At 41.2% G+C, this 26,559-nt stretch overlaps 1 protein-coding gene across 1 annotated transcript in view; it reads right to left on the bottom strand.

The window, feature by feature from the left end:
• Positions 1-26,559, bottom strand: part of LOC106632255 (von Willebrand factor D and EGF domain-containing protein-like) — a 169,765-nt gene that overhangs the window by 103,117 nt on the left and 40,089 nt on the right. The window contains 4 exon segments of the mRNA XM_031057240.1: positions 3,932-4,067; positions 5,654-5,743; positions 14,228-14,460; positions 16,981-17,206. Of these exon segments, the coding sequence (XP_030913100.1) occupies positions 3,932-4,067; positions 5,654-5,743; positions 14,228-14,460; positions 16,981-17,206 (685 nt within the window).

Here is a 26,559-nt window from a genome sequence, read left to right as displayed (position 1 = left end):
GCTGCCCTGCATTGCCAGAGGGAGCCCAGGCCCATCTGCAGCAGCCCTGGAGCTGCAGAGGAAAACTCCCCCCTTGTGCAGGATCCCTGCTCCAGCAGAAGCACAGCTGGCACTGCAGGAGGGCTGAGCCACCGTGGGATATGACTGCTGGTACCACCCTGACACACAGGGGATCAGCTCCTATTCTGACTCTCTCAGTCAACAATACCATACTTTGTTGGTATTTTTTTTGGTACTATTGCATTTGTATTTTTTTTAATTCTTGTAGTAAAGAACTGTTATTCCTCTCCCCATATCTTTGCCTGAGAGCCCCTTAATTTCAAAATTATAATAATTTGGAGGTTTTCATTTTCCATGTCAGGGGAGGTTCCTGCCTTCCTTAGCAGACACCTGTCCTTTCAAACCAAGACACCTTGGAACTAGATGGGCTTTGCATGAAGACAGTTGTGACTGACTGAATCTGGCATCCCCCTGCCCTCTTCACTGTGCTGCTTTTTTATCCCCAAAGTTTGCTAAAAACTTGGTGGTGTCTATTTTTCTACAGGTGCTAATATTTCTGGGACACTGGTGTTATCTTTATGGGTCCATGCCCAGGGAATGAAGACAAGTCGTTCTCATGACAAAGAAAGAGATGAATCTGTGTTCTGGAAAACAATTCTCCTTCACTGTCTGGAGTATAAGGAGGTATCTGCTGGGAGGCATTTAATTTAAAATTAACAGGTGTTTTGATGTGAAAAGGGAGGGTTCTTGAGTAAGTTTTCGGTGAACTATACAGTCACAACAGCAAGGCAAATGCAGCAGGTCTGTATTTGTATTTTTTGGCTCGGTTATATTATGATGTTTTGCTTCCCAATCTGTAAAATGATGATAGTTTTATTTGTATCCTTCACGGAATTATTGTGCTGATAAATTCACTAAAAAAATGAGGAGAAATAATAAGCTATGGAGATACTGGCTATGTGAGCACCTACGGTGGGTAGAGAAATGATGTGTGGTGACAAAATCAGTGTGACAATGGCACTGCACATCATATCTTTCCTAAAGGGACCTCTACACACAACCAAAATGGCAGTGTCCCCTTCTCTCGGGTGCTGACCCTTTCTGCTGAGGTCTCAGATGAAGGGCAAACCTGGATTTTTATTTCCATAGGTGTGTTTTCCCTTATACACACTGAATTGTGATGGCATTTAGTTCTGAGCCATCTGGTCTGCACTACATACATTGTGCATTTTCTTCTCAAGAAGCCAATCAGGCTTTCAGGGATCGTTTGGTTGATAGGAAATGAAACTGTGGCCCTGCTGAAGCCAGTCAGAATCTAAATGCTGATTTCAGGACTTACAGTGTTTCTTGAGGAATACTTAGTTTTCTGTCCCAGACCGCTAATTATCATCAGATGAGAATAAAGTTCTAGAAATGGTGGACATAAAATTAATCTGAGATGAAAACAACTGATTTTCTGATATTAAAATAAGTGATTTTTATACCATTCTTCCCATTTGTAGAATTGCTTAATAATTTCTGGAGATGGCATTAAAGAATTGTAAGATGGCATTTCTAACACAATCAAATAATCACTATATTATTCCTTATGGAGAAATCTCATGAAATATAATTTAAATTAACCCTGTACAGTACTATGGGAACTGAACTAAAATCTACAGATATTAATGACATTTTATCTCTCATATCAAATCCTTAAAGGCTGCCTCACCTCACATCTTATAGAAAAGTCCTGGCTCATTTTCAAGGTTCTTGATTCAATTAAATTGGAGGTTTCCATGAGGAATAGTTATTGCCATTACAGCCCCATGAGCTGTGCTCAAAACCCAGAACAAAAGTTTAAAATCAAAGAAAATCATCTTGTCAAAACAGTAGCGATAAACTTAACAGGAGCCGAACTCCAGTGGCTCTGCTGTGCCTTGGCATTCATTATGATATTGTCTGAACTTGGAGAGATATTTCTGTGCTTGTAATTAGCTTTCTTATCACTTATTCCCTACATAATTAGCACAAGAGTGTGGTTATATGGATTCAGTCAGACAAGGAGCTTGTCAGTTAATTTATTCGGTATAAACGAATCATAGCTGAAATCGTTTTTATTTTTAATTTCCAGCACTGTGGCCAGCACACATTTTTCAGAAGCCCGCAGTGTTCCTTCAGATAAACTAATGGAGCCTAAAGACAATAAAGGCTCAGAGCAAATGTGGTTGTGCAGACACCCAGCAGCAGATCCTCAGCCTTAAGTATATATAGATAGCTCAATAGATAACAGCCCGAGTGTCGTCCCAGGAAATAGCCTCAGGATGGAGCAACCAAGGGCTAGAGCTGGGTTTAGTCTAAGCTGCAGAAATGAGTTGATCAAAACTAACAGGAATTTTCCACTTCAGTGACAACTTCCCTCAAATATGAGTTAATTGGACAAGCTTGCCTTCCTCCTGGCACCTCTTGGCACCAACATATCAAGCCCATTGACAGCTTGGAAACAGAGCTGCTTCTGCAAGTCCTGAATCCTCTCTTTCTTCCAGTCAAGTGCACACTGTGGGACTGGAGGGGACCTTGGTGAGGGGTCAGTCCCAGCCCAATGTGCTGAGCTCAGCCTCCCCACCTGAGAGCTCCTGGCCCACGCTCCCAGTGCCAGAGGGATTCTGAAAGCCTTGATGGATGCCTCAGAAAATGTGAGTTAAACAAATGGCCTTGACTGGGACCAATTCCTGTCTGATCCTCAGTGCCTGAGCTGCTCAGGGTCTGTGGGGATGTCCCAGCACACAGCAGCCCCGACACCCCAGTCCCTCAGTGTGAGGCTGCTTTTCCTCCACCTGGCCATCCAAGGAAATCCATTCCCATGAGCTCAGAGGATGTTTTCCTGATGGAGCAGCCCAGACTCCAAGCCAGGAGCAGTGTGTAGAACAGAGCAGCACTGAGCCATGGAGAAATGCAAAGTGCTGCATGTACGAGAGCCAACACAGCTGCTGGAACCATAAGGTGCTGCTCAGTCTAAGTTCATTGTGTTGTGATACCATTTAAATCATTTTTCTTTCTTCTGTCTAAGCACTTGGCTGATTGGTGAGGGGAGCTAGGAAAGGGAATTAAAAAGAGAAAAATATCAGGACCTATCTGGGCTTTGCCAACGTTTTTTAGAGTTGCCTTTTTGTGGGTAGAGAAATTACAGCTGTAATCCTATCTCTAAACATTTCTCTTGTTGAGTCACTTATGGAAGAGAAAGAAGTGACTTGTTAGAAAAAAGTTTGGGTGTTTTATTTGGTGCAAATGGAAAGTAAATACTCATGTGTCACCCTTAGGCAGGACAGGTATTCCGCCGGATTGACCTGAAGACAGCATTTATTGAATAAAAGGGCAGGAGTTTTCTCAGTGACATTGTCAATGTTTTCAAGTTAATAAAATAAAAAAAACCCCTAATCGTTTAGAAAGAGAATAATACATAAGCACAAAAATGATTTTTTCCTTCTGTATTAAGTTAGACAAAACTATAAGCCAACAAAAGAAAGAAAAAAGGATTCACTATGCATTTACTGAATAATAAATCTGCAGGGGAGCTTTTTATTGATAATTAATGAAATTATTCTACCTAAGAACCTTCCTGCTACAAAAACACCCTAAAAATGGAATTTTACGCTCCTGGAATTTAAAATAAGTTCTTCTACTCTCAGTTATTTCATCCATAAATCTCAACAGACTACTGTTCAGGTTATTGCTAGTCAGATTTATGGCTTTGGGGTTTTTTTCTCTCAAAAATCTGTCAGATGTAATCAGCTGTTTTATTTTGCAGATAAAACATGGCCTAGTTTGCTGATTTTATGGCTTCTGCCCTTTGGTATTATTGATATATTATATTTTCTATTAGAATTCATTGTAACCTAAATTGTGGCAAAAGCAATCACATTGATTAGATGTCAATATGTAAAACTCTTACCCAAGTCCTCAGTGCTTAGTTGCAAAGTGATTTTACAGGAATCATCCTGCCCAGGACAGGCAATGGGCACTGTGCTCAGGACAGTCAAAACATGTTCCTTGCCATCCTCTGCGATTTCCAGTGATTCTGGCAAAAACTGGAAATAAGAAACAAGAACTTTAAGATAATTTTGACAGACAAGAGTGATGACAGATTAATCAGGCAACGCTGATATCTGTGAAGTCTGAAGTGGTTTTAACCAATTATTAAGATATTACTTGCAAAATAATAATAATCTTTATCATAATCTCCTTAATAATAATACATTTTGCAATAGTGATCTTCAACTTTATAAGGTAAAATTGCTGTTAACATACTTTAACTACATTATTTGCAATTAAGAAAATGTTTGCAGTTCCCATATATAATGTGTAATTGCTTCTCATCTCCAAATCAGAAAGCCAGCTTTTATTAAGCCTGAGAACAATGCTATGGAATTTATTTAATTTTTAATATTCTTGGTTTAAAGGAGCTCCTACCCCAGTGCAGTAGGAGAAATACCATGGCATAAAGCCTGGCATAAGCTCATGGTCACGGACTCTTTGCTTGTAGTCTGCGCCAGGTGCAAAATAATTGCAATTTTTTACCAATTCCCCTTCTCTGCTATGGCAGGAATAAGAAATGCTCTGCACATAAAATATTACAGGTTTGGACAGAGAGCTGGGGTTGTGCCTTTTCTGTCTGCCCATTGTCCTGGGAAAAGAGCAGAAACAGCACTCAGGGCTAGCTGGAAATGGGAATTTCCACTCCCTGGAAAATTCTGATGTTTAAAAAAATTCCTCAGAAACTGTTCTTCAGATGCCACACAGAATGGGCTGCCAGATGTTTGAAACCCCTTTGATGGAGGCATGACACTAAGATACTCAGAAGATCCCAAAAATCTCCTGACAGACTAATCCTTGAGTGGGATTAGACCTGGTGCTTGCACTCTGTGTGAATTTATCTCCAGCAACTTCTGTTTTGTAATGCCTGACTGTAGTAGGATGATGGATAAAGATTCATATTTTGTCTTCACTTTGTCCTGGTTTATTTACAACAGAATTGTGCATCCTTTGTTTGTAGGTTTGTAGGTTTGTAGATGTGTCTTCCCATCTCACAAAACCCCCAGAGCTGTTCAGGGCACCTTTACCAGCACACGGACCTTTGCCCATACTTTGTGGCACATCAGTGGATATTTTATGAAAAATCCCTTTGCCAGGATTTCTTCTCCTGGGAAGATGAGAAGCCTCAGCTTCTCCATGATTTGCTCCTCTGAAATGTGATTTGGAGAATTGTTTACCCAGCATGTTAATTGTTTTTAATTAATGGCCAATCCCAGTCCAGCTGTGTCAGACTCTCTGAGTCTGTCACGGGTTTTAATTTTTCATTCTTGTTGAGCCTTCTGATGTCCCCTTTCTCTTTCTTTAGTATAGTGTCAGTACATGATTTTCTTTTGATATAATATAATATCATAAAATAATAAATCAGCTTCTGGGAACTTGGAGTCAGATTCTCATCTCTCACCTTGTCCTGGGCACCTCACAACACCGCAACAGTGCCAGTGGTGCTTCAGGGTGTTTTACAGACAAACTGAAAGCCATTTTCTCACAGTGAACAACACTGCTTGTGATCATCAGAACTCATGTTTCTTCATCGTTATTTTCAAATATTCCCTCATCAGTGACTCAGGGCCATGGGCATTACCTTAATCCCAGCATAGAAACCTTTGCTGTCCTCAGGCAGTGACTGCTGCTCAGGAGAGTCCCTCCTAAAAGCTGTGACAGTGCAAAAGACCTGTAATAAATGAATAAACATCACATGCTATAGCATTTCCTGGGTAACATTCATATAATTATGCATCTTCCTGTTGCTCAGAATTTTTAAGCTTTCATTCTACTGCTGAGATATCTTTTGGGGATTTAGGCTTTGAGAATATTTATGTGAAAATTTTGAGATTTGGAAGAATTTTTGATGCATTTAATAAGCAAAGAAGTATGGTGTTTGTCTCAACAATTAATAGCACTTTATGCTCATGATGTGTTTTCTTCTTCTTACAATGTGTTTTTCTTCTTTCTTTAAATACCTTGTTTTGTGATTTTGACTCATTTTACTAATGAAAACCTACATTGTTCATAGATGTCACTGTCAGAATTCAGGCATTTGCTCTTGGGATCCCAGACTCCAGTCTGTCCACTGGATCAAGCATCTTCTCTCTGTACCACGTTTGTAAGCATTTTATTTTAAAATTTGAATTTGTTTGACAGTCATCCAGTCTCAGAAACTGTGTCAGCAATAAGAGAAGCTTATTTTTTTTTCCTTATAGTTTTATAAAAGATGATGCAGATGTGCCTACAGGGTTTATATTGTATTAAAAAAAAAAAAAAGAAAATTCACCCAAATAAAAGCTCCTCCAAACACAATGTACCAGGACACTTATGTTGTATTCCTAGCACAGCCACACAACTTTTATCTCTGCTGAGCCTGCACACCATCTGCCAACTTAATGTTTCATTGGTTTCAGAAGAACCAAATTGCAGAAATCATTTCTAGGACCATAAGATTAAAATACAGAAATTTTCCTTAAAGCAAATGACAATAGACTCTGAAACTGTAGTTCTGAATATTTTTTTTTAGTCTTCTTGGAAATGAAGTAACAGATTGTGACATATTAAATCAAATTCCAGATACTCAGATAACATATTTATAGCTGCTGCCTTTTTTAAGCCTCAAGTAACCCACAAGGAAGAGCTGGACCAATCCAATTTATTTTCCATTATAACAAATGCCTTTGGATAGATTTTCCAGCATCACTCACTGCCCATGCTGATGCTTGTAGCTCTCACCTGCTGGCTCAGGCACGACCCTCATGACCACTACCTGCAAAGCAGGGTCTGCACCAGGATATTCCCAGATTCATGTGGCCATGAGCTGCATAACAGCCTGCAATATTTCTCTTAGCACCCTAAAAGTCCCTCCTCGTTACCATCAAGCCATGAGTTTCCTCCAAACTGAAGAATCCTCTTTCCCACCTCATTTGTGCACAGCAGAAATTCCCCACCAGCAATACAGCGTCGTTTGTAGGGCTGTGGGGAAAAACAAGTGTTTTCCGTGCTCTGGATTATTTCCAGTTCAGCTCAGTCCCAGGCTTGTGTGCCTTTTGGGATGGTTTTACCTTCACAATTTTTCTCACTCTCTTGCAGACAGCTCTGGCGTGTTTGGCCCAGTGAAAATGGTGTCATTTGTTACATTAACAAGATGGAAGCCTTGAGGTCATACTGGGTGTACTGGGGGAAAACCAGACAGATCTCACCTCACAGAGACACTTTACAGTTAAAATTCCTCAGATATTTCATAGTTATCCAGCCTGCCTCTGAAGGAGAGCAACTTGTTGTCTCCTCAAGGTAATAAGCCCCTGTTATCATTAGATATTTATTATCTCCAATCCTTCCCTAAAGGCTTATGTTCAGCTTACAGACTTTTCAAAACAGTTCTTCTGCTGGGAAGGCAGAAAGTGAGTGTTGATCATGCTCCTGCTGCTGCCACAAGGCGAGTCTGCAAAATCAGGATCTGGCAAGGTGGTGACAACAGAGAGGGTTCAGATAACTCATATTCCCCCTACCAAAAACAAACAGCACTGCCCCCCTTGCGGAGCTCATGGAGCAGATCACATGCACCCACATTGCAGGTGATGTATTTGCACTCACTGGGCTGTTTGCACTTTTGGCTTCAGTGCTTTTAAGCAAAAATGTTCCCACTGAGATTCCCTCTGAGCCCAGCACGAGGAGTGTTTGTGCCAGGGAGGGAGCTGCAGCTGCCAGGGACAGGCACAGGGATGCCCAGCACTGACAGAGGATGGCCTGGTGATCTTCCCCAAAGTGATATTTGGGTAAATATCAGAACCCAGCCTAGTTGTATTTCCTCTCATATCTGTTTCAGAGGTATATTTTATAGATAAAGCACCAAACACTCAAATAAAAAATTACTCCCTAATGACACACAGAGATATCTGTAGACTGTCAGTCCATCCCAGCTCAATCTTCAGTGCTTTTGGAGGTCAGCACAAACTTTAAAAATTCAAAATGTATGGACAGCCATCACAATTTACATTTTATTTCTGCCTTTTATACAATTCCCACCCTTGTTGGGTGCACACCTCACAATCAGCAATGTTCATCAGATACTGAGCTACAGGTTGACAGTTTGTCACATAATTATGATAGTCATCCCAAGGAGGAGGGATTTTTTTTGCCTTCAGCTAAATACTAACTCTTTTTTCTGCACTTCAGTAATCAACTTTTTCTTTCTCTTTTTCTCTTCCCCCCCTACACCCATCTCAGGATGCAGCCTTTTTAAAGCAAAGAGATAAAAGCACCACTGACAGCAGTATGCTGATGGCCGTGACAAGTTAGGAAGTATTTTTCCACAAACTCATTGGATTTGTTAAAAAAAAGTCAAATTCTACTTTTTCATCATCTCTTTTAAAGGGACAGGTACCCTTGGACAGAATGACTGGATTGCTTCTTAATATGGGATGCTTTGTTTTCCCTGTGTGCTGGCAAAACTTCCCATAGGGCAGAAAACTTCTTCTAGGCACAAAACTCATATCAAAAAAGGCTCTTTTAGCTAAGAAGTGTCTCCCTTTGTGTGTGTTGGAGCAGATTTGCCCCCTTCCATGGACTCAAACAGAGGCGTTCCTATTTTGACATGAACCCCACGAGGAGCTTCTTTAGGTAAAAGCAGAAGTCATTCATTAATTAGGTGAGGGTCAGTTAGTTCTGTGAAGCAATTTAGGAGAATATTTTAATGCCAGGACCTGTCACCGTCCCCAGAAAATTTCTCCCTAATAACTTGCACATTAAAATGTGAGTATTTTCCCCTATAGCTTTCAGAATTCAGGTTTCCTCCAAATCAGTTATTTCTACTTATTTTGATGATAATAATGTCTTCAATTTCACCTTTTCCCCTAAATAATTCTGAATGTGGTGTGGGTAGTCCAGGCTGGGGCAAGGATGGGGATGTTTGCCAGCAGGTCCAGCTTCTCCCTCTCCATCAGCCTCTGTATGAGCGCAGGGGGTTCAGTTAACCAAGGCAGCTGTGGGGAGCTCCCTTTTCCCCATAAGGAGCCCTTTAGGGTCACCTCCTGCTGGCAATTGCCTCAGCAGGGCAATCTGGGGGCTGCAGAAGGTGCAGAGGGTGATTATTAACAGGAAGGTGATTATTAACAGGAAGGTGATTATTAACTCTGAGTTTGGGTCACCCTCCTGCAGTATCACCCTTGTCAGAGCAGGCTGGGGCTGCAGGGCTCAGGGTGACACTCCTGGATGGAAGGTGGAGGCTGGGCAGGGAATCACCAGGCCAGGTGAAAGGTGTGTCCTGATGGCTCTGGGGCACTGGAGCTGCCATTGCCTTCTCCATTAAACACTGATGGGCTGGGGTTACAAACTGCTGGGAGCTGGGAGGGAGCTGGGGCTTGCAGCCTTGATGTAAAGAGCAAAGGATGAGCAGAACTGAGGGATGACATTTCTAGGGAAGCTGGAAGAAAAGAAAAATAGTTCTCATTAGCTTGAGAAAATGATCCGGCTGTAGGTATTTGCAGAAACGGGTAGGAACAAAGTCTCTGGGAAGGGTTAGCAGGAAGGGGAAAGTCGGGAGAATCTGTCTTTGATTTAATTAATGAGCTAGACCTTGCAGCTTTAGAACACAAATCACTCCCTGTGAGGGGCTGTTGGCTGTGCAAAGGAGGGAGCAGGTGCAGCTGTGTGACCTGGCCCTGGGGGTACCCAGCCCTGCTCACTTTGCTGCTGGCTGCACAGGAAGAGGGCAGCTCTTCCTTCCCAGGTGCCACATGGCCAGGCAGAGTGTGGGAGCTGACTCTGGGTCATCATTCTGCCAAGGAAGGAAATTTTCCCAGGGTAATGGCAAGGTGTTTTATCATCTGCAGAGTTTTGCTCATCAGCTCTCTGACCCTTTCTGCTTTAAAATCTCTGCTCAAGTTCACCTAGAGTTCCGTTTCTGTGGGGATGCTTCTCATTTTCCGCCTGAAGGTTGAGGAAGAAATTGTAAACTCAGCTGTGACCTACAAACAGGCAGGTCTTCCTATTCCTGTTGATTCTGACAAATCCAGTTGCTGGGAGGGGATTAGTGCTTAAGATGGGGAAATGCCACTTTGTCACTTTGGAGTCCAGATGCTGCTGCAGACCTCTGGGCTGGGACAGAGTCTGAGTCAGTGGGAGCTGAGCCAAGGGCATGAAGTGACCCCAAAGGGGAGATGCTGAGAGCCAGTGCTGACTGGGGGTCTGCAGGATGAAACCTTGCTAGTTCTCGGAGAGGAGAATGGGCAAACCCTCAAGATGGCCTTCTAAGTGCTTGAGTGTTTCCATAGGTACAGAATTAATATGATTTAACATTTATGAGCCCATTGCCCAGGATTTTACATTCAATAAATGTAGTGAATTTATCATCTGGAATGAGCTGCTTCTCTGCCCTGGGCTGAACTGGGGCATCTCTTAGAACTGCTGGCAATAAGACAAAAATCCTATTTCCTTGAGAGATGAAGTGTAAGTGCTCTGCAAGATCTGGCTTCCTTCAGCACCAAGAACAACAGGGCTGTAAGATCTCTTGCCTCATCACTGGAGGTGCTTAAGGCCAGCTGGGATGGGGTTTGGAGCAGCCTGGCCTAGCAGAAGTTGTCCCTGGCCTTGCAGGAGGGTTGGAACTGGATGATCTTTGGACCCTCTTCCAATTCAAACCACTCTATGAAATTTCATGCTTTTTCCCTTCTGAGAGAAAAATAGTTATTTTATATATTGAGGCAATGATTTGCTATCTTTTTGGCTGGGGCATAATCTCCTTCTGTTGCCTAGTGCCATGCAAAGCAGCCACTTCTATCAGAGAGCTCAGAAAGGCTGGTTTTGCTTAAACATTCTTATTTTACAAAGAGCACCATGGTTTATGTAGGGTGACAATTGCTCCTCGCCACGCGAACTTTTGGATTGCTGTGCTGAGCAAAATCTGCACGGTTTTCTCCTAAACACCTTTCTTTCTTAGCATAACTCATTACTCACAGCGTGCTGCTATAATTTATAGATGGCTGTGCCTCGAGGAATGAAATGACCTCTGTCACTATCACATAAATAAGGCTTAGGAATGCCAGGATTTTCACATCAGATGGAGTGGGCTCCTTTCAGAGCTTATAGAGAAATAGTGGCATGTTATAGATTTATTTAAGGCTGCAATAGTTTCATGAACATTGTGCTGCCAGCATTACTGTCTGAAATAACAAAATTGGAACCCAAAGATGGGGGGAAGAAAGGAGACATGATGGCTATTAAAAAATAACTGTCTGTTTAGTCAATACAAGTTCAGGAATGTTGGCTGGTAAATCTCAACTCTTCTCTAAGGTTTGACTGTGTATTAAAATATATCAATAGCTATTCCATTATGTGACTGACCTATTGCCTGGAGGTGTTTTTACAAAGAATAGCATTGACATCAACCACCCAAAAAGTGATGTAAAAAAAAAATCATCTTGCTTGGCTGTGTTTTTTTTGTCAAGAAAGGAACAGAGAAGATGCTGATTTCAGGCCATGAATGTGTGGAACCAAATGCAGGTTATTGTGCAAGTAGAGATTATGAGTTAAAAAGGTTCAAAAAAGGCAAGTAGTTTTCAAAATGCTGCAAATTCTCTGTACTGGGGGACAAATTCTGCCTTGAATGCCCCTCGTGCACCCTGGCAGTGCTCAGCCTTGGGGATGCTCCCGCTGGGCTCTGCAGGGAGAAGGGGAAAAGTACTGGAAAGTGCTCCTGATTTATTGTCTCCCCTCTCATATCAGTGTGAATCTGGCCTCCCTTTAATGGTGCCTGAGAGAATATTCTTCCATCTGCATCTTTCCTGGGCAGGTGAGAGTTACCCATTGCCTCTGGGTGGTGGAATTTGGTGCCAGGGTTTGATTCCCCTCTTAGTGGCATAACCTTTCCCCTAGGGGAATGCTGAATTTCTTCAGATTTACACCACTGGAGGTGAGAGTCTTCTCCCTTTTGACTCCTGTTAGACACCCAGACTGGGATGGCAAACAGTGAAATGCTTTTTTAAAAATCTTTATTTTGTAAGACTGAATTCTCAGTTGCAGCTGCAGCTTCATCGCTTGGTTTTCACCCATGATGATTTATGGATAATTGTAATTAGCCTAATAGGCCATGAAGACCTTTAAAGAAGCCTAACAAGGAAGAGAATGCTTTAGTCTCACTAAACCCACTAAATTAAACATGTAGTTTCAGCAGAGGACAAAGAAGGGCTTACTGGAAACTCAATACAATAAAAATAGTCTTATAAAGATTTGGCAATGCTACTTGTTAACAGAACCATATTTTCTCTGAATCCCTCAGGACTGTTAAAACAAGATTTGAAGTGATTGCAAGTGAAATAATTTGGATGAGAATATCTCTTCATAGCACAAACTTGTCTTAAACTGGCAGAATTATCTGCCTCATCTTATTACATGCGAGGGCATCATCAGTCAGATCCTGAACTGGGCTAAAGAAATCGTTATCTCAGTCAGCATTTCTCAGGCCACATCTGGAATATTGTGTTCACAATTTTGGGTCACCACCACACAAAAACATGTGGGCAGCCTGGAGAGGGTCCAGAGAAGGGCCACAAAGATGAGCCAAGGCCTGGGAAGCTGCCATGAGAGAAGTGAGTTCATTCAGCCTTGATAAAAGAAGGCTTAGGGGAAACCTCATCACCATGTTCCAGCTTTTAAAGAGTGGATTCAAAGATAGAGGGTCCCTTTTTACAAGTAGTAACATGGAAAAGATGAGGGAAAATTCTGATTGACCACAAAAAGAATTTTTTTTCACAATGAGAACAGTTATCTATTGGAATAATCTCAGGAGTGGTAGATTTTCCTACACTGGTCACTTCAGGTTCAGCAGGGTGCTGGGCTGTCTTGTCTAGATTGTGCTTTTGCCAAGAAAATTTAGACCAGATGAACCTTGAACCCTCTGTGAGGGCTGCTATTCTGTGATCCCATGATCTCAAAGAGCTGCAAAATGCCAAGACTATTTCCAACCTACTTTTAACACCACGACATTGTCCCTATTTATTCTGTTTGCTGTAGCATCACTAATGTCCCTCTGCCTGTAAAAGTTATGAACCTATTTTAAATTTAAAAGTCTTGTTTCTGTACCATAAAAGGCCATGAATTCGTACACAAGTCAATTTTTTTTCACATCTGTATTGGTTTCTGTTTTGTTGTTGTTGAGAGCTGATCATTGTTGCTATGTAAGCCATCAAATATACTTCTTAAAGATTGCTTTGTAATGAACTCTATCTTTCAGTATGCTATTGAACCAGGAATTTGGAATCAGAGAGGCAGAACAACGTGAAAAAAACCCCATAAAATGAATCTCCCTCTATTTTAAAATGTATAATATTTTTTTTTTTCCTGTGAAAAGATGTGATTGTGTCTCTGGTCCATGGATATAAAAATTACTGAGTGCACGCAGCTGAGCCTACCTCTGCTGCAAGATACAAAAAGTACTAAACAAAAATTGGCTCAGGCACGTGTACCCACCACTTATACAAACCCCACAGCATTCAAGGTGTAATGCAACTGCAAATATTCAATTTGCCTTTAGAATGTGGCAAAATACCTTCCAAGAACTCACTGCGATTCACAGACATTTTACAGGTCTTGAACCCGGTTAATGTTATTAAATAACCTTGCCATGAAACAGTCTCAGATCTTTTTTTGGGCAGTAGCTCTAAGCGCAGGGAGTGAGGAGCAGCACTAATAAAAACACCACAGAGGTTTAGGAAGGAGGTTTGATCCCCTGTGTGTGTGTGACCTGTGCTGCTGGAGGCGGTGGCGTTACCGTGTCTCCCAGGCGGAGATTCGCGCCGTCCATCTCCACGTAGGAATAAAATAAAAGGTAAATAATAAAATAGAAAATAATAAATCAAATAATAAATAAATGTAGAAATAAAATAAAAGTTAAATAATAAAATAAAAATAATAAATAAAATAATAAATAAAAATAAAAAAGGTGAAATACCTTCCAAGAACTCACTGCGATTCACAGACATTTTACAGGTCCTGAACCCGGTTGATGTTATTAAATTATGTTGCCATGAAACAGTCTCAGATCTTTTTTTGGGCAGTAGCTCTAAGCGCAGGGAGTGAGGAGCAGCACTAATAAAAACACCACAGAGGTTTAGGAAGGAGGTTTGATCCCCTGTGGGTGTGTGACCTGTGCTGCTGGAGGTGATGGCGTTACCGTGTCTCCCAGGCGGAGATTCGCGCTGTCCATCCCCACGTAGGAAAACACCTGCAGGGTTGTCTCCTGCTGGATCTGCTCCCTCTTTCCTGGGCTGGAGAGGCGTGACCACAGCACCCTGAAGTGCACAGGGGGCTCAGGGGGAGGGGGGCTGTAGCTGCACTTCAGGTGGACTCGGCCTTGCACGAGCTCGGGGGTGATGGCCGGCTGCAAAGCCAGGCTTGCCAGCTTGTCTGGAAAAGGAGAGCAAAAGAGGGATGGAGCACACAATGTTATTTTGGTGTTATGGTTGTTCACCTATCAAGAAGATGTCGATGTAATTAAACATGGGATGAGCACTACATTTTATCTTCTGGTGACTTAATTAGTAACCACGCAAGCAAGAAGGTGTGTTTTGTATGAAATGTAAAAATTGCTAATTGTGTCCTGACTACCTATTGCTGTTATACCATCTGACCTGCTGGTTTTGAATTATTTTTTCTTTTTTCTTTAAATTTTGCAGTGAGAGAAATATTATTGAAATGAAGCACTCAATTAATACAAATTAATTACTCTGGCAAAGACCCTCAGCTTTGCATTTCCCTGGAGCACAGCCTTTTGATCCAAGTTTTGCAAGAAGCCCAGGAGGGATATGAGAAATCACTGTGTTGCAGAGGTAAACTGACTCCCAGAAAGCAGCCAGCCACTATTGCCTTACTTTTTTGCCTTACTCTATTACCTTACTGAACATCCTTTCCAGGCTGTTTTAGGATGTATCTAGGCTAGGTCTGCTGAATATAGTCTCCCTCTGCCCAGAATAATGCTATTGCTCTAAAAATACAGCTTGCTTTCTGTAGGCTTCAACAAGTAATGAAGTCTGAAACCTTTCTTCCTGTTAAACTCCCCCAGAAAGTAGAAACAAAGAAAGGTGTAATAGTGTAAGGGGATGTTTTTCATCTCTAGGGAGCCAGACTCAAGCAAAACATGAAGCTGGTTCAGATGCTTTGAAAGGATAAATTAAGTAACTTTTTCAGACAAGTGTAGAAAATATAATATGTGGGAACCCAAGAGAATAAAATATGAAGCTGTTCTAGCAGAACAGAGAACCAATGTGTTAACATCTGTCCAGGGCAAACAGCAAGAGGCAAGAAACAAGTTACTTAAAAGATGAATAAAGACCAGTTGTTTATACCCTTTTGTATTTCATTTCTTAGAGAAGCTGCCTCAAACCGTGGCTCACATCATGACTGTGTGCAGGAAATTATCCCAGAAGGACAGAGTTAGGTGATCAGCTCAGGGGAGGATGTGAGTGGAATTGCAAGCACGAACTCTGCTTTTCCCAGCTGTGTCCTTTCTGCCAAGTTATGGAGTTTTAAATTCAGCTTGTTTTGCAGCTCAGAAACGCTGATTGCTGTCCTGCTCCTGAACCTCCAGCAGAAGGAACCAGGGAATTGACCTCAACACAAAGCCAAGGCAGCTGGACCCAGCTGAGCCTCCTGTGGTGCAATATTTACAGCTGAATTGAAAGCCATGAGGTAAAAAAACCCAGTAGAAAACCTCCAGATTTAGGTTTTTTCCATCCAATGCATGAGACTGCAAAAACATCCTAAAGGCTAGAAATTAAAGACTCTGAAGGGCTGGGTCTCACTGAAAATGAGATTGGGAAGGGATAAGCTCTCTTTTGTTAGAAATGCAGGTGGCTTTACATCATTGAACAGGTATGAATCATCAAATAGGACAAAATTATTCACCCAAAATGTATTGGCAAAAAAGTTCTTTGAACAAAAGTAGTGGAAAGCTTATAGTTTATAAAAAAGCCAAGCTTAAACTGAAAAATGACTATTCAGTTAAAAAGTAATTTCTGAGTAAGAATCGGTTTCATTTATTTTAATGGATTTTTTTATTTCAAATACTGAATTAATTTCATGTCTTTTGAGCCTTTCTTCCTTCCTCTTCTTCAAGTAGGAATGTTAAAATATTGATAAAGATAAGAAAATAGTTATCTTTCTCTTTAAAATTTATTTAAGCTTGGATTTTGAAAATTGAAAAGCTGATAACCCTAGTTCCTCAGTGTCATGTTTCTGTCCAAAAACACTGAAAGTATAAAGGTAATTTTTTAATTTTGAGAAAAAAGCATGTTTTCTGATGAAATCTACATACACCTGGCCATGCTCCGAAGTTCAGGAGGTTTGACTGAATGAGCAATTGCTTTCTGCTTTCCCTTTGTTTCCTAGCTACCGAGCAGGGGTTACATCTCTCATAGTAGGCTGAAAATTATTTCTGATGAGAACAATTATATAAATGTCATGAAAAAGATGTTATCAATTTGGTTTGGTTTTTTTTTCCTCCTTGCAGAGTTTCAGAATTACCCTTTTTTGAAGGGGGATACTGTATTATTACAGATAAGGAGAGGCCTTAGAGACAGTCTCCTGGATACAGAGCCTGGGTACAGCTGAGATGCCTCTGCTCACTCGCTTTGCAACTTCAAGCCAAAGTGGAGCCAAAGACAGTGGGAAAGGTTACACGTGAGCTGTAACCAAGCAGAGAACGCTTCAGCAATACACACCAGATTACATTTTGCACTGGTAATGGGAGCTATTCTTCAGGAACACCTTGGACTGCCACTGATTTATTTCCTACACGCTCCGCGCCGTAGCGGGAGTGACGCTTGACTCGCAAGGTCACCGAGATGCACACTGCAGCACCGGGGCCTTTGAGCACCCAGCCTGAGAGGCACAAGCAATCTTATTGATAAATTCTGTGCTGGTCCTCACCTTCTGCACAGTAGCCCATGCATCCTGGGGTGGGCTGCAGGAGATACACAAAGAAAGCGCCGCAGTTCGTGACGGCGACGGGGATCCGGAACAGGCAGCAGTCCCTGGTGCCCCCAAAGCCCTGCCAGGTGGCACAGCCCGTCAGCCTCTTGCTCTCCCCAGGAGCTGGCAGGGATTCAGACTTCAGGGACAGCCACACCGGGGCTTGGGTGCCACATTTGTTCATCTGAGGGTGCACACAAAGGAGATGTTTGCGTTTAAGCGTGGTAAGATTCCTTTCAGGAAAACAAATGGAATAGTGGAATCACAATTAGAAAAAAGTCTAACAAACACTCTGTAAAGAAGCATTTGATATGATCAAATTGATATAATTTGATATGATCAAATAAAATGGAATTAAAAAAAAATCCAGAAGATTTGGAAATGGAGTGACTACAACCAAATGGACTGAGATGAAATGAGGGGCAGTGCAAACGACCAAAACTTGCCAAAATTACTCCAATTAAGATCCTGAAATCAGGGAAGAAGAGTAAACAAAGAGACAGAAGAAATGAAACATTAAAAAAAAAAGAAAAAGGAAAAATTCTGATACCAAGTGAAAACAATAAAAGTGAGTAAGATGACAAGAAGTGCAGGGAAATGGACCGAAGCTGGCCCAAATAATCCTCATTGAAATCTTGAAATCAGAGAACAAAGACCAACACATACTCTGGAAGTATGTGATCCCTACAATCAAAAACAATGCAATTGAAAAAATCCAGAAAATTTGGAAATTGAGTGAGTACAACCAAATGGACTGAGATTAAATGAGGGGCAATGAAAAGAACAAAAACTTGCCAAAATTACTCCAATTAAAATCCTGAAATCAGAGAAGAAAGGTAAACAGAGAGGAGAAGAACCTATAGAAATGAAATGTTAAATTAAAAAAGGAAAAATTCCAGTACCAAGTGAAAACAATAAAAGTGAATGGCATGACAAGAAGTGCAGGGAAATGGACCGAAGGTTGCCCACATAATCCTCATTGAAATCACAAGATTTCATTCCCTTTCCTGAAAGTGGAGATCACTAAAACACAAGGGCCTGTGTGAACCTGGAGGGTCAGTGAAAAAGCTGTGTAGGTGGGGATGAAAATGTCTTGCTTGGTTTTGAGAGGTGGCTTTGCACAGATAAAACGCTTAAAGGACACAATAACAGGATTCCAAAGTATTTTCCTCTGGTTTTGGTTGGTTTGTATGAAGAAGATGAAAGCATGAAAGCAGGCTAGATTACCTGCCCTGCTCCTGACAGCTCCTGCCCTTCCAGCACACCCTGGACACGTTTGTGGGGCCTGTACCTCTCCCTCACTCTTGAAGAGAGACACACATGAAAGATGGAAAAAACATATGTGCAGGATATGCATGACTTACCTTTCTAATTTTGTTTTAAATTTTATTTTTGCTTTCAGGCTTTTATCTATTAACAAATTCCCCGAATACAGAAAATCCCAAAGCAGAAGGCATTGGTCTTAAATGGTTTAAATGACAGCATGTTGAGTCATGGCCAGGAGAGACTGATTTCCATTTCCCAACTTAAGGATGTGTGTTCAGGAATCTCAGATCTGAGCTGCCCTCTGTACCTGTCAGGCTCTTTCTCCTGACTAAAGGAACACGGTTCTCTAAATCTGTCTTTAATTTAAGCACCTCAGTGAGGAGATTAAGTGTAATCAGGGCCTTATTAAATATACAAAGCCAATTACAATGGTGACTCATTTTTCTGCACCATTACCTAGCATTTGCCAATATGCAAAGCACAGAGGTATTTGAGCTAAAGTTTGGAAATTATTACCAAATACTGACAATAATTTGCTCTCAGACATCAGTCATATTCAGCAGAGCATGACTGCTGCTGTCACTTTGCATTTCTTCAGCCAGTGACAGTGAACCATCTCTACTAGTCCAGCTTGGGGAACGTGATTCTTCCCAGTGTATTTGGCTATAAATCACATTGGGGAAAAAAACCAACCCAAAACCCAGCATTTTTTTCCCATTGGCCCAGGTTTGCTGTTTCTCTTTCAAGATCGAAAGTTATTTGTGACAGCAGGGGAAGCAGTGAAAGCCAAAGGATAAATTTATTAAGTCACGCACCAGTTCCCTCCTGCAGTCTGAGTTGTACCTGGGAGCTATTCAAGCCAGGCAGCAGGGGCAGGGGAGAAGGGGTGCACGCCCAGGAAAGCCAAGGTAGTAGAAAAACAATCAACAAGGTGACATGACACAGTCTGATTTCCATTTGGAGCCAGTTATTGTCAGGCTTCTGAAAACAAGGATTCCAGAGAGACACCACTGAAATTGTCCAAGGTCGTTGGGTTTTTTTCTCTCCTCCTGAAAAGTGGCAGCAGCTGAGCAGAGAGGCTGACCCTGCCTTCCCTGTTTGGTGTCCTGGTGGTCTTGCAGGTGGCACTGGAGCTCCCTGGGGAGGAGCAGCCTTCCAGCACTGTGCAAGCAAAGGAGAAGAGGGGCCAACAAAAAAATTCTTCTAGGTGGAATTTTAGACCGATCCCTTCCCTTGCTTTCTTTAAAAAACTTTGTTGTGTGTAAGTTTAAAGAGGTTTTTTCTGTTCGTTTATTTACAGCTTTAAGGGACATGGATGTTTTCTGTGCTAGTAAAAAAAAAACAGATGATGGGAATTTATTCCATCCTGGTCATCTTCTGGTCTGGAGTGCAAGGAGTGATGTGGAGAAGCACGTTTCCAAAGCATGCTTATGAGCATACACTCGTGATGACCTGGGAGAGTGGAAAAGACAACATCCAGAGAAGCAGCATGGGAAAGCAGAAGAATGGAAACTGAAGTTCTGTGGTCTCTGTTTCATCCTCATCTGGGTGTGATACCTGCAGCCTGAATTTTCTCCTACACAAGGAAACCACAAACTTCAGTGCCTCTGTAAAGATTGCTGGGCTGGAACATTCTTTTTGAAATTGCACTAAATGCAGGTATTAGTGAGTTCAGCCTGGAGGTGTTTGGAACCACACAAGCTGGAAGAATTAGTTATGGGGAGCAGAGCAGCAGGGATGAGTGAGCACTGGATTTCAATGGATGTGTGCAAACTCAGTCTTCTAGGAAAGGGTTTGGTGAGGAGACACAGCACAAACTGCCCATCCCAACTGTAAAAATACTCTTAAAATTCTCTGTAAAAGAACTTTTGTTGCTTAAAATGAGCTACGGCATCCATCTGATGCTGCCTTTACCAATGTAAATGGTGGCAACACATCAGTGCTGCTCCACTGGGAGTGCAGCTGCTGGGCTGCCTCTGGCCAGGCACACACAGTGCATCAGTTTCCCTAGCTGCTTGACCTTGGGCAGATAACAAATCACTGACTCTCTGTGTACCTCACTTTCTTATCTCCCAACCAGAGGTGGAGGTGGCTGAGATGGTAATAGCCTTTGGTGCCTTGCAGCAGTGCTGGGAAGATAATTCATTAATGAGACACCCATCTCTCTCCTGTGCTGGGGGCCATGTAGATAAATGGATGTGAGTGCATTCTGGCTGTGAAAAAAAGACAGAAAGTGATCCATACATAAAACTGGGCCTGGATCTCTTGTTAACACACAGAGGAAAAGCTGAAATGCTGGAAAAAGAGGATGGTGGTTTTCCTCCTCTGTTTTAATCCTCACCAGAAGTCCATGAGCCATTTCAGTGCTGGAGAAAGTGTGGATTGGCATCACTGATGTCAGAATGCAGCTTTCTGATAAACCCCCACGGGGATCTCCTGCATTTGCCCTGGCCAATCTTGCACTGAAACCACTTGAGAGACAGTTTGTTATATAGCATGCACAAATTACAAGCAATGACCAACCCTTACGAGGGTAAAAAAATCAGACTGTGAGACAGTAAGTCATTGCAACAAGCTGTGATACAGGATTACAGGCTGGCCAAGGAAGGATTTTGGTATAAATCAAGTATTTTTGTTTTCCTGGCAGCTCTATGACACACATGAATTTATTTTCTGTTATGAGCTGCATGTGGTCCTTCTGAGTCAGGCAAGTTGCCACACACTAGCCAAAAGGATTTGCTGCATGAGGCCTCTGTGAATCAGAAGACAGACCTGGGAAGGCAAAGGCAAATGTATATTCATGTGTTCAACCAGCAGTAGAGATAAGAACAGAAAAAAAACCAACCAAACCAAACAAAACAAAACAAAACAAAAAAAAAAAAAAAAAAGCAAAGAAACTTAGAAGAATAATCTAGGAGAAGAGGCTTCAAAGAGCCAAAATTTTCAAGTCCCCACTGTGGCATGATTTCCATTGAGTTTTGTAGCTGTCATCCGGGAGAGTAACCAGAAAATTGAATACAGAGGCAGCAAATGATTGGCATTTAAAACAGAGCATTTACCTGCAATGCCTGCAGTCACTGCTGCTCCAAGGATATTGGAGAGACGTGGGAGTCACACTCAGCAGCATTTCCAAAAGGAAGGAGGAATTACACAGCTGCCTCTATGGGAGAGCAAACTCCACAGGTTCAGGTGTCCACTGACACAGCCTGCACAAAGGAGAATTTCTCCAACACAGGAGGGACACTTCAGGCTGTTGGCAGCCTTCTTTAGTACCTTTCCATACTTCATCCAATGGTAATCAAGTGGTGTTTTTAATCTTCAAAGCATTTTATAAACCTTACCCAATTAATCTTTGCAACACCTCAATGTGGCAGGTAAGCATTCATTAAGTATTTTTGATTCCTAATTAGACACCAGATAATAATTTAAATAATCCAATTTAGAAAGCTAAACAATAAAAAAGAAGTGCTTTCTCCCTTTGCCAAAACAAGGGAACAAGCCATTGTTGTTTAATCCAATGATGTCTCCTTCCATTTGCTTGGGGTTTGGAGTATCAACCAGTTTGATTGATTGGACACTGTGGTTCTTCATAATTGCACAAAGAAATCAAGCTCGATTGTTCTTGTCACTTGGATATTGCTGAAATTATGCTGTTAAAAATAAGTAGCACCATATGTGAGGAATGCATTGTTTTAGTTGGATGGAGATGGAAGGCTTTTTGGTGTGCTGCTGGTTGGCATTAAAGCATTATGATTTTGCATCTGTTATCCACTCAAAACTTTACTTTAGCTTTTTTTTTTTAATTTCCTTGTAGTTAGTTAAAGTAAATAAGTTTGGGGTTTTTTTAAATTTCAGTCTGGGGCCAAACTCCACAGAAATCAGTTTACGTCAGGAATATCTGTAGTAGCAATTAAACTGGTGCTTGTCTTGTTTTTCTTTTAAGCACATGCCTCTGAACAATAAAGGCTGTAATTGTAATTTCTACAGAAGGGTTTTGCATGTCTGAAAAACAAGCAAGAAAAACAAAGGCTCTTCATACCTAGCATTATGATTTAGAATATTCACGTTAAGTGTTCAAGAAAGAATTACAGATTAAATAATACCTTGAAGGTGTCACTAGCTTTTAAATTCATAGAACAATTGCAAATCAAAATGGGGCTGGATTCAGAGCAAAATAATAATTGAAACAAAATAATAAATTAATGGCATGCAGCTGAGGTGCTGTGTTTTGATTGTGAGTATAAAATGTTCTAGAAGAGGTTTAAGAGGAGGGAATGAAACTGAGTATGGAAAATTAAATCTCCTCTAGAGGCTGACATATTAAGCATCATGAGCAGGTTAGATTTGCCATGCTTTAACATGACCTTGTTTTATACACCAAAGATTAGCATTTAAACCTGTGTTTGATCCTAGTATACATGTAAAAAAGTAAACCTATAGTGCTAAAAATGAGACTATTGAGAAAATACCAACCCTTACTGCATAACACGTCCTCCATTTACACATGCCCATTTACAGTTGTACGTGAATTCAAAGCATGCTTAGATTTGGAGAGGGTTTTGCTCATTTAGAGGATGAAATTTCTGAAGAAAGGCATTGGAAGTTATCTTGATAACCCATCACAGGCAGGTATTATTGGACATTTCTCAAACAGAGTCTCATATTCATAAGTAGCCTGTAGAAAAGCTTGATACAGAATTATGTGTGCCAAAAAATTGCAGTTATGGGGCTGGCTCATGGGAGAGAAATTACTTTAAATCACAGAATCACAGAATCTGTGGGGCTGGAAGGGACCCACAAGGATCATCAAGTCCAAATCCTGCACAGGACAACCCCAAGAGTCACACCAAGTGCCTGAGCGCGTTGTTCAAACACTTCTGAGCTCTGTCAGGGTCTGTGGATCACCTCCTTGCAGTTCTTGGAGCTGTGACCACTTCCCTGGGGAGCCTGTTCACTGCCCAACCACCTCTGGGGAAAGAACCTTTTCCTAATATCCAACCTAAACCTCACCTGACACAGTTTCAGGCCATTCCCTCGGGTCCTGTCAATGTCACCACAAAGCAGAGATCAGTGTCTGCCCCTCCTCTTGCCCTCACAAGAAAATTGAACAACCCAGAAGTGTCTGAACCCTGAAGTGTCTGAACCAGGGGTTGCTGGAGATTGTTAATGTGCAAAAAATGAAATTATTCCCCTTTAATGCCATTCCCTCCAGAAAAAGACATTCATCTGCTGGTGAGGACAAGCACCTGGGGCTGGTAGAACTTCTCCACAGGAAGAAGAGAATTTTCAGCCCATTTCTGGCTTTGCAGTGAGTGTGGTGTGGCATTTGAATTTGCATTACAGGCAGCAGCGTGCACTGCTCTGCTGTAATCCACAGATTGATCTTTTATCTGACTGTGGCGCAGAGCTTCAATAACATTAGTGTGTGATGTTCCCTCACATTTCTTTTTAATGTTTGTGCCTCCCACGGGGCTTGCCCATATGTACATGTATCCAGGTGTATGCATATACTCTGTATTATTTGAATTCAGAATTCAGCTGGAATTTCTGTAATTGATGTATGTTTTCCCAAATTGGCTGTTAAGTACTTCTCTGTATTTTTAATAGATTTTCTGTTGAGCTTTAATTTTTCCATCTTTTGTTCTTCCTCTGAAGGTCATTTTACTATAGTTTGGCCATGTCTGTGCATTGTTTCTTGCTTCTTAATATACTGCCTTAATCTTAGTAAAAGCTTCACTATACCTTTTTTTCATTCAGTGTTTTTGCCTTTCACAGAAGATTTGGCAGTTCTTGAAGAACAAACCATGATCTGTAGCAGCAGCTTCAGCACATGAGGATCCAAAATTTGCAAATTTTTATTGGACTTCTACTACAATATATTTTTGGATAGGGAAGTGGCTGTGGCCAGGAGTGCATGTCCAGGATCTGGTAATTGCTGTGCCTCCTTTGGGAGCACAGGGGGAAAGAAAATTAAGCAATAGAGGGAGGAAGGTCAGGATTATTTGTTACCTGCCCTGAGAAATTCAGCAGGCAAAGCCTAAATTGGAAAGCTCCTTCAATCAAAAACATTTTGCCACTGGAGGAATAAGTTTATGGACAACAGTTGGATTCAAGGCATGGCAAGTTCAGGAATGCAATTAATATTTTCACTTTCTCTGACATAAAAGCTTTTGGGTTTTTTTCTGTCTTTTTTTTTCACTTTGTAGCTTGTGGGGTTTTCTTCTGTCTTTTCTCCCTTTTTTCCCCTCTTTTTTAATTAAATGGGTGGATGAGAAGCAGCTCCTTAAGAGCTGCTGCTCGTTTTCCATTGCAAAGTTTGCTGTGCCCCTGAGCTGCGGCAGGGGCTGCACGGGGGGGCTCTCACAGCCCCCCATGTGTCTCACCTGCTGAATCCAACACTCCCTGTGCTGGTGACACAACGTGCAGACAGGGACATATTTTTGTGGTGGAGGTTTATTTCCTGGCAAGACTCAGAGCACAGGCTGCCTGGAGGAGTCAGGCTGTGGGAGCTCCCCTCCCTCGTGTCCCCCAGCATGTGCCATTTGTCCTCCCACACTTCTCCCCCACGCTCCAAATCTCCAATATGGCTTAAATCCCTCCTGAGCTCAGCTGGGTGACAGGAATCCTTACCTACCAGCACTCTGAATTAAGAAGTTAATCTCATCTGTTGATAAGCAGCTAATTGTATCTGGCCAGTATCAACACGATATCACTGGGTATATATTTTACAAGGTGCTGGAGTAATGTACTTTTTAATTCTGCAGCCGTATTGTCAGGCTTTATTTGGTCTCTTTTCTCTTCTATCTGTTCAGGGTTTTGTCTTTGACTTTTTTAATTAAAATCAGCTCGCTCCAGCCAGACTGGAATGTCCAATAATAACTGCTTATTAAGGAGTGGAAGCTGCACAGTTATTAATTTAAATTATTTTGTTCCAGAGGTTTTGCTGAAATTAAATGGAAAACTAAATCAAACAATGATTTAATTAAGTGGAAGAGATAGAATGTAGAGGCAGATTTAGAAGGTGAAGATCTAAAAGAAGTGTATTCTTTCAGTTTTGACATCTAACAGATGTAATCCTTCATCAGCATGGCAAAGCAGAGATTTACTGTCATTCAGAGGATAATGAAGAAACCAATGGCAAGAATTATGTTACAAGATAAGAAACTAAACTAATGAATATACCTTCACAAACCTGAATGAAAAACTCCAGAGAAGAGATTAAAAGAAACAAAAGCATGCATTGTTAGAAAGCAATCTCATACAGCTGGGCATTGCTACACACTCAGAATTGCTGAAATAGAATGAAAAATTAAACAGTATTATAGAATATGTATGTACACTTATAGAGCAACCTGGAAAACTTCATAGTGCATTGGGATATTTGAGGATGCCATGAAATGAATCTTTCAATAATAAGCCTGCCACTTAATTAATGTCAATAAGATTAATAGTTTATATATTCAAGGTGTTAAAAACTCTACAGAAATAACAACTATCTCTTAACATTTCACTAAATGTTAAATTATTAAGGTAAACTTCAGTTGTGATGAGTTCACAGGTCCAGTTTGAATGGATATAAAATGTTTTTGCTAATTTTGAGAGGATTCTCCAGCAGGAGTAGAATCACCTCATACCAAAGATCCTGGCACTCTAGGTTGAATATTTAATCTTTTAAGTAATTTATGGTAATTAGTTTATTATTTTCTGAATAATTTTGTTTAACTTTGTGTTTGAAATTATGCTAACCTCCTGAAGGTGGGATATATGAGGTGGCAGTGACTTTAGTGAGGGGCTCAAGTTGCTCTGGCAACAATGACTGCAAGTCAAACATTATTGTCATACATATTAAACACAGATAAAACCAGATAATTATTGTTTTGTCTCTTTTATAGAGAATGGTGGAGAGTTTTTTGCTGCACAAAGCCATTAGCATACTTATGAAACTAAAGAATGCAAGAATTGATTCAATGCAGAAAGAGATTCAACTTTAGCTTTTCCTTCAGTTTCCCCAAGGATTGCTTTAAATATTATTTTTTTTCTGATTTCTCCCTTCTGATTTCATCAGCAGAAGAAACCCCTAACTCATAATAATTTATATGGGAGAAGAGTGAGGCTGCAGAATCCATTCTTAAAGCCATACAGTTGCTTGGAAAAAGCACAGCTTGAGGTGACATACATGGTTTACTAAAAATCTCTCTGTGGAGCTGGCAAACACCTGACTTTATGCTGGAATATTTCCTAGCCTGGCTGAATATTGGGTGTTCCATGGGG

The sequence above is a fragment of the Geospiza fortis genome, unplaced genomic scaffold (genome assembly GCF_000277835.1).
Source record: "Geospiza fortis unplaced genomic scaffold, GeoFor_1.0 scaffold112, whole genome shotgun sequence".
NCBI lineage: Eukaryota > Metazoa > Chordata > Aves > Passeriformes > Thraupidae > Geospiza > Geospiza fortis.
This window is presented reverse-complemented; position numbering and strand designations above follow the sequence as displayed.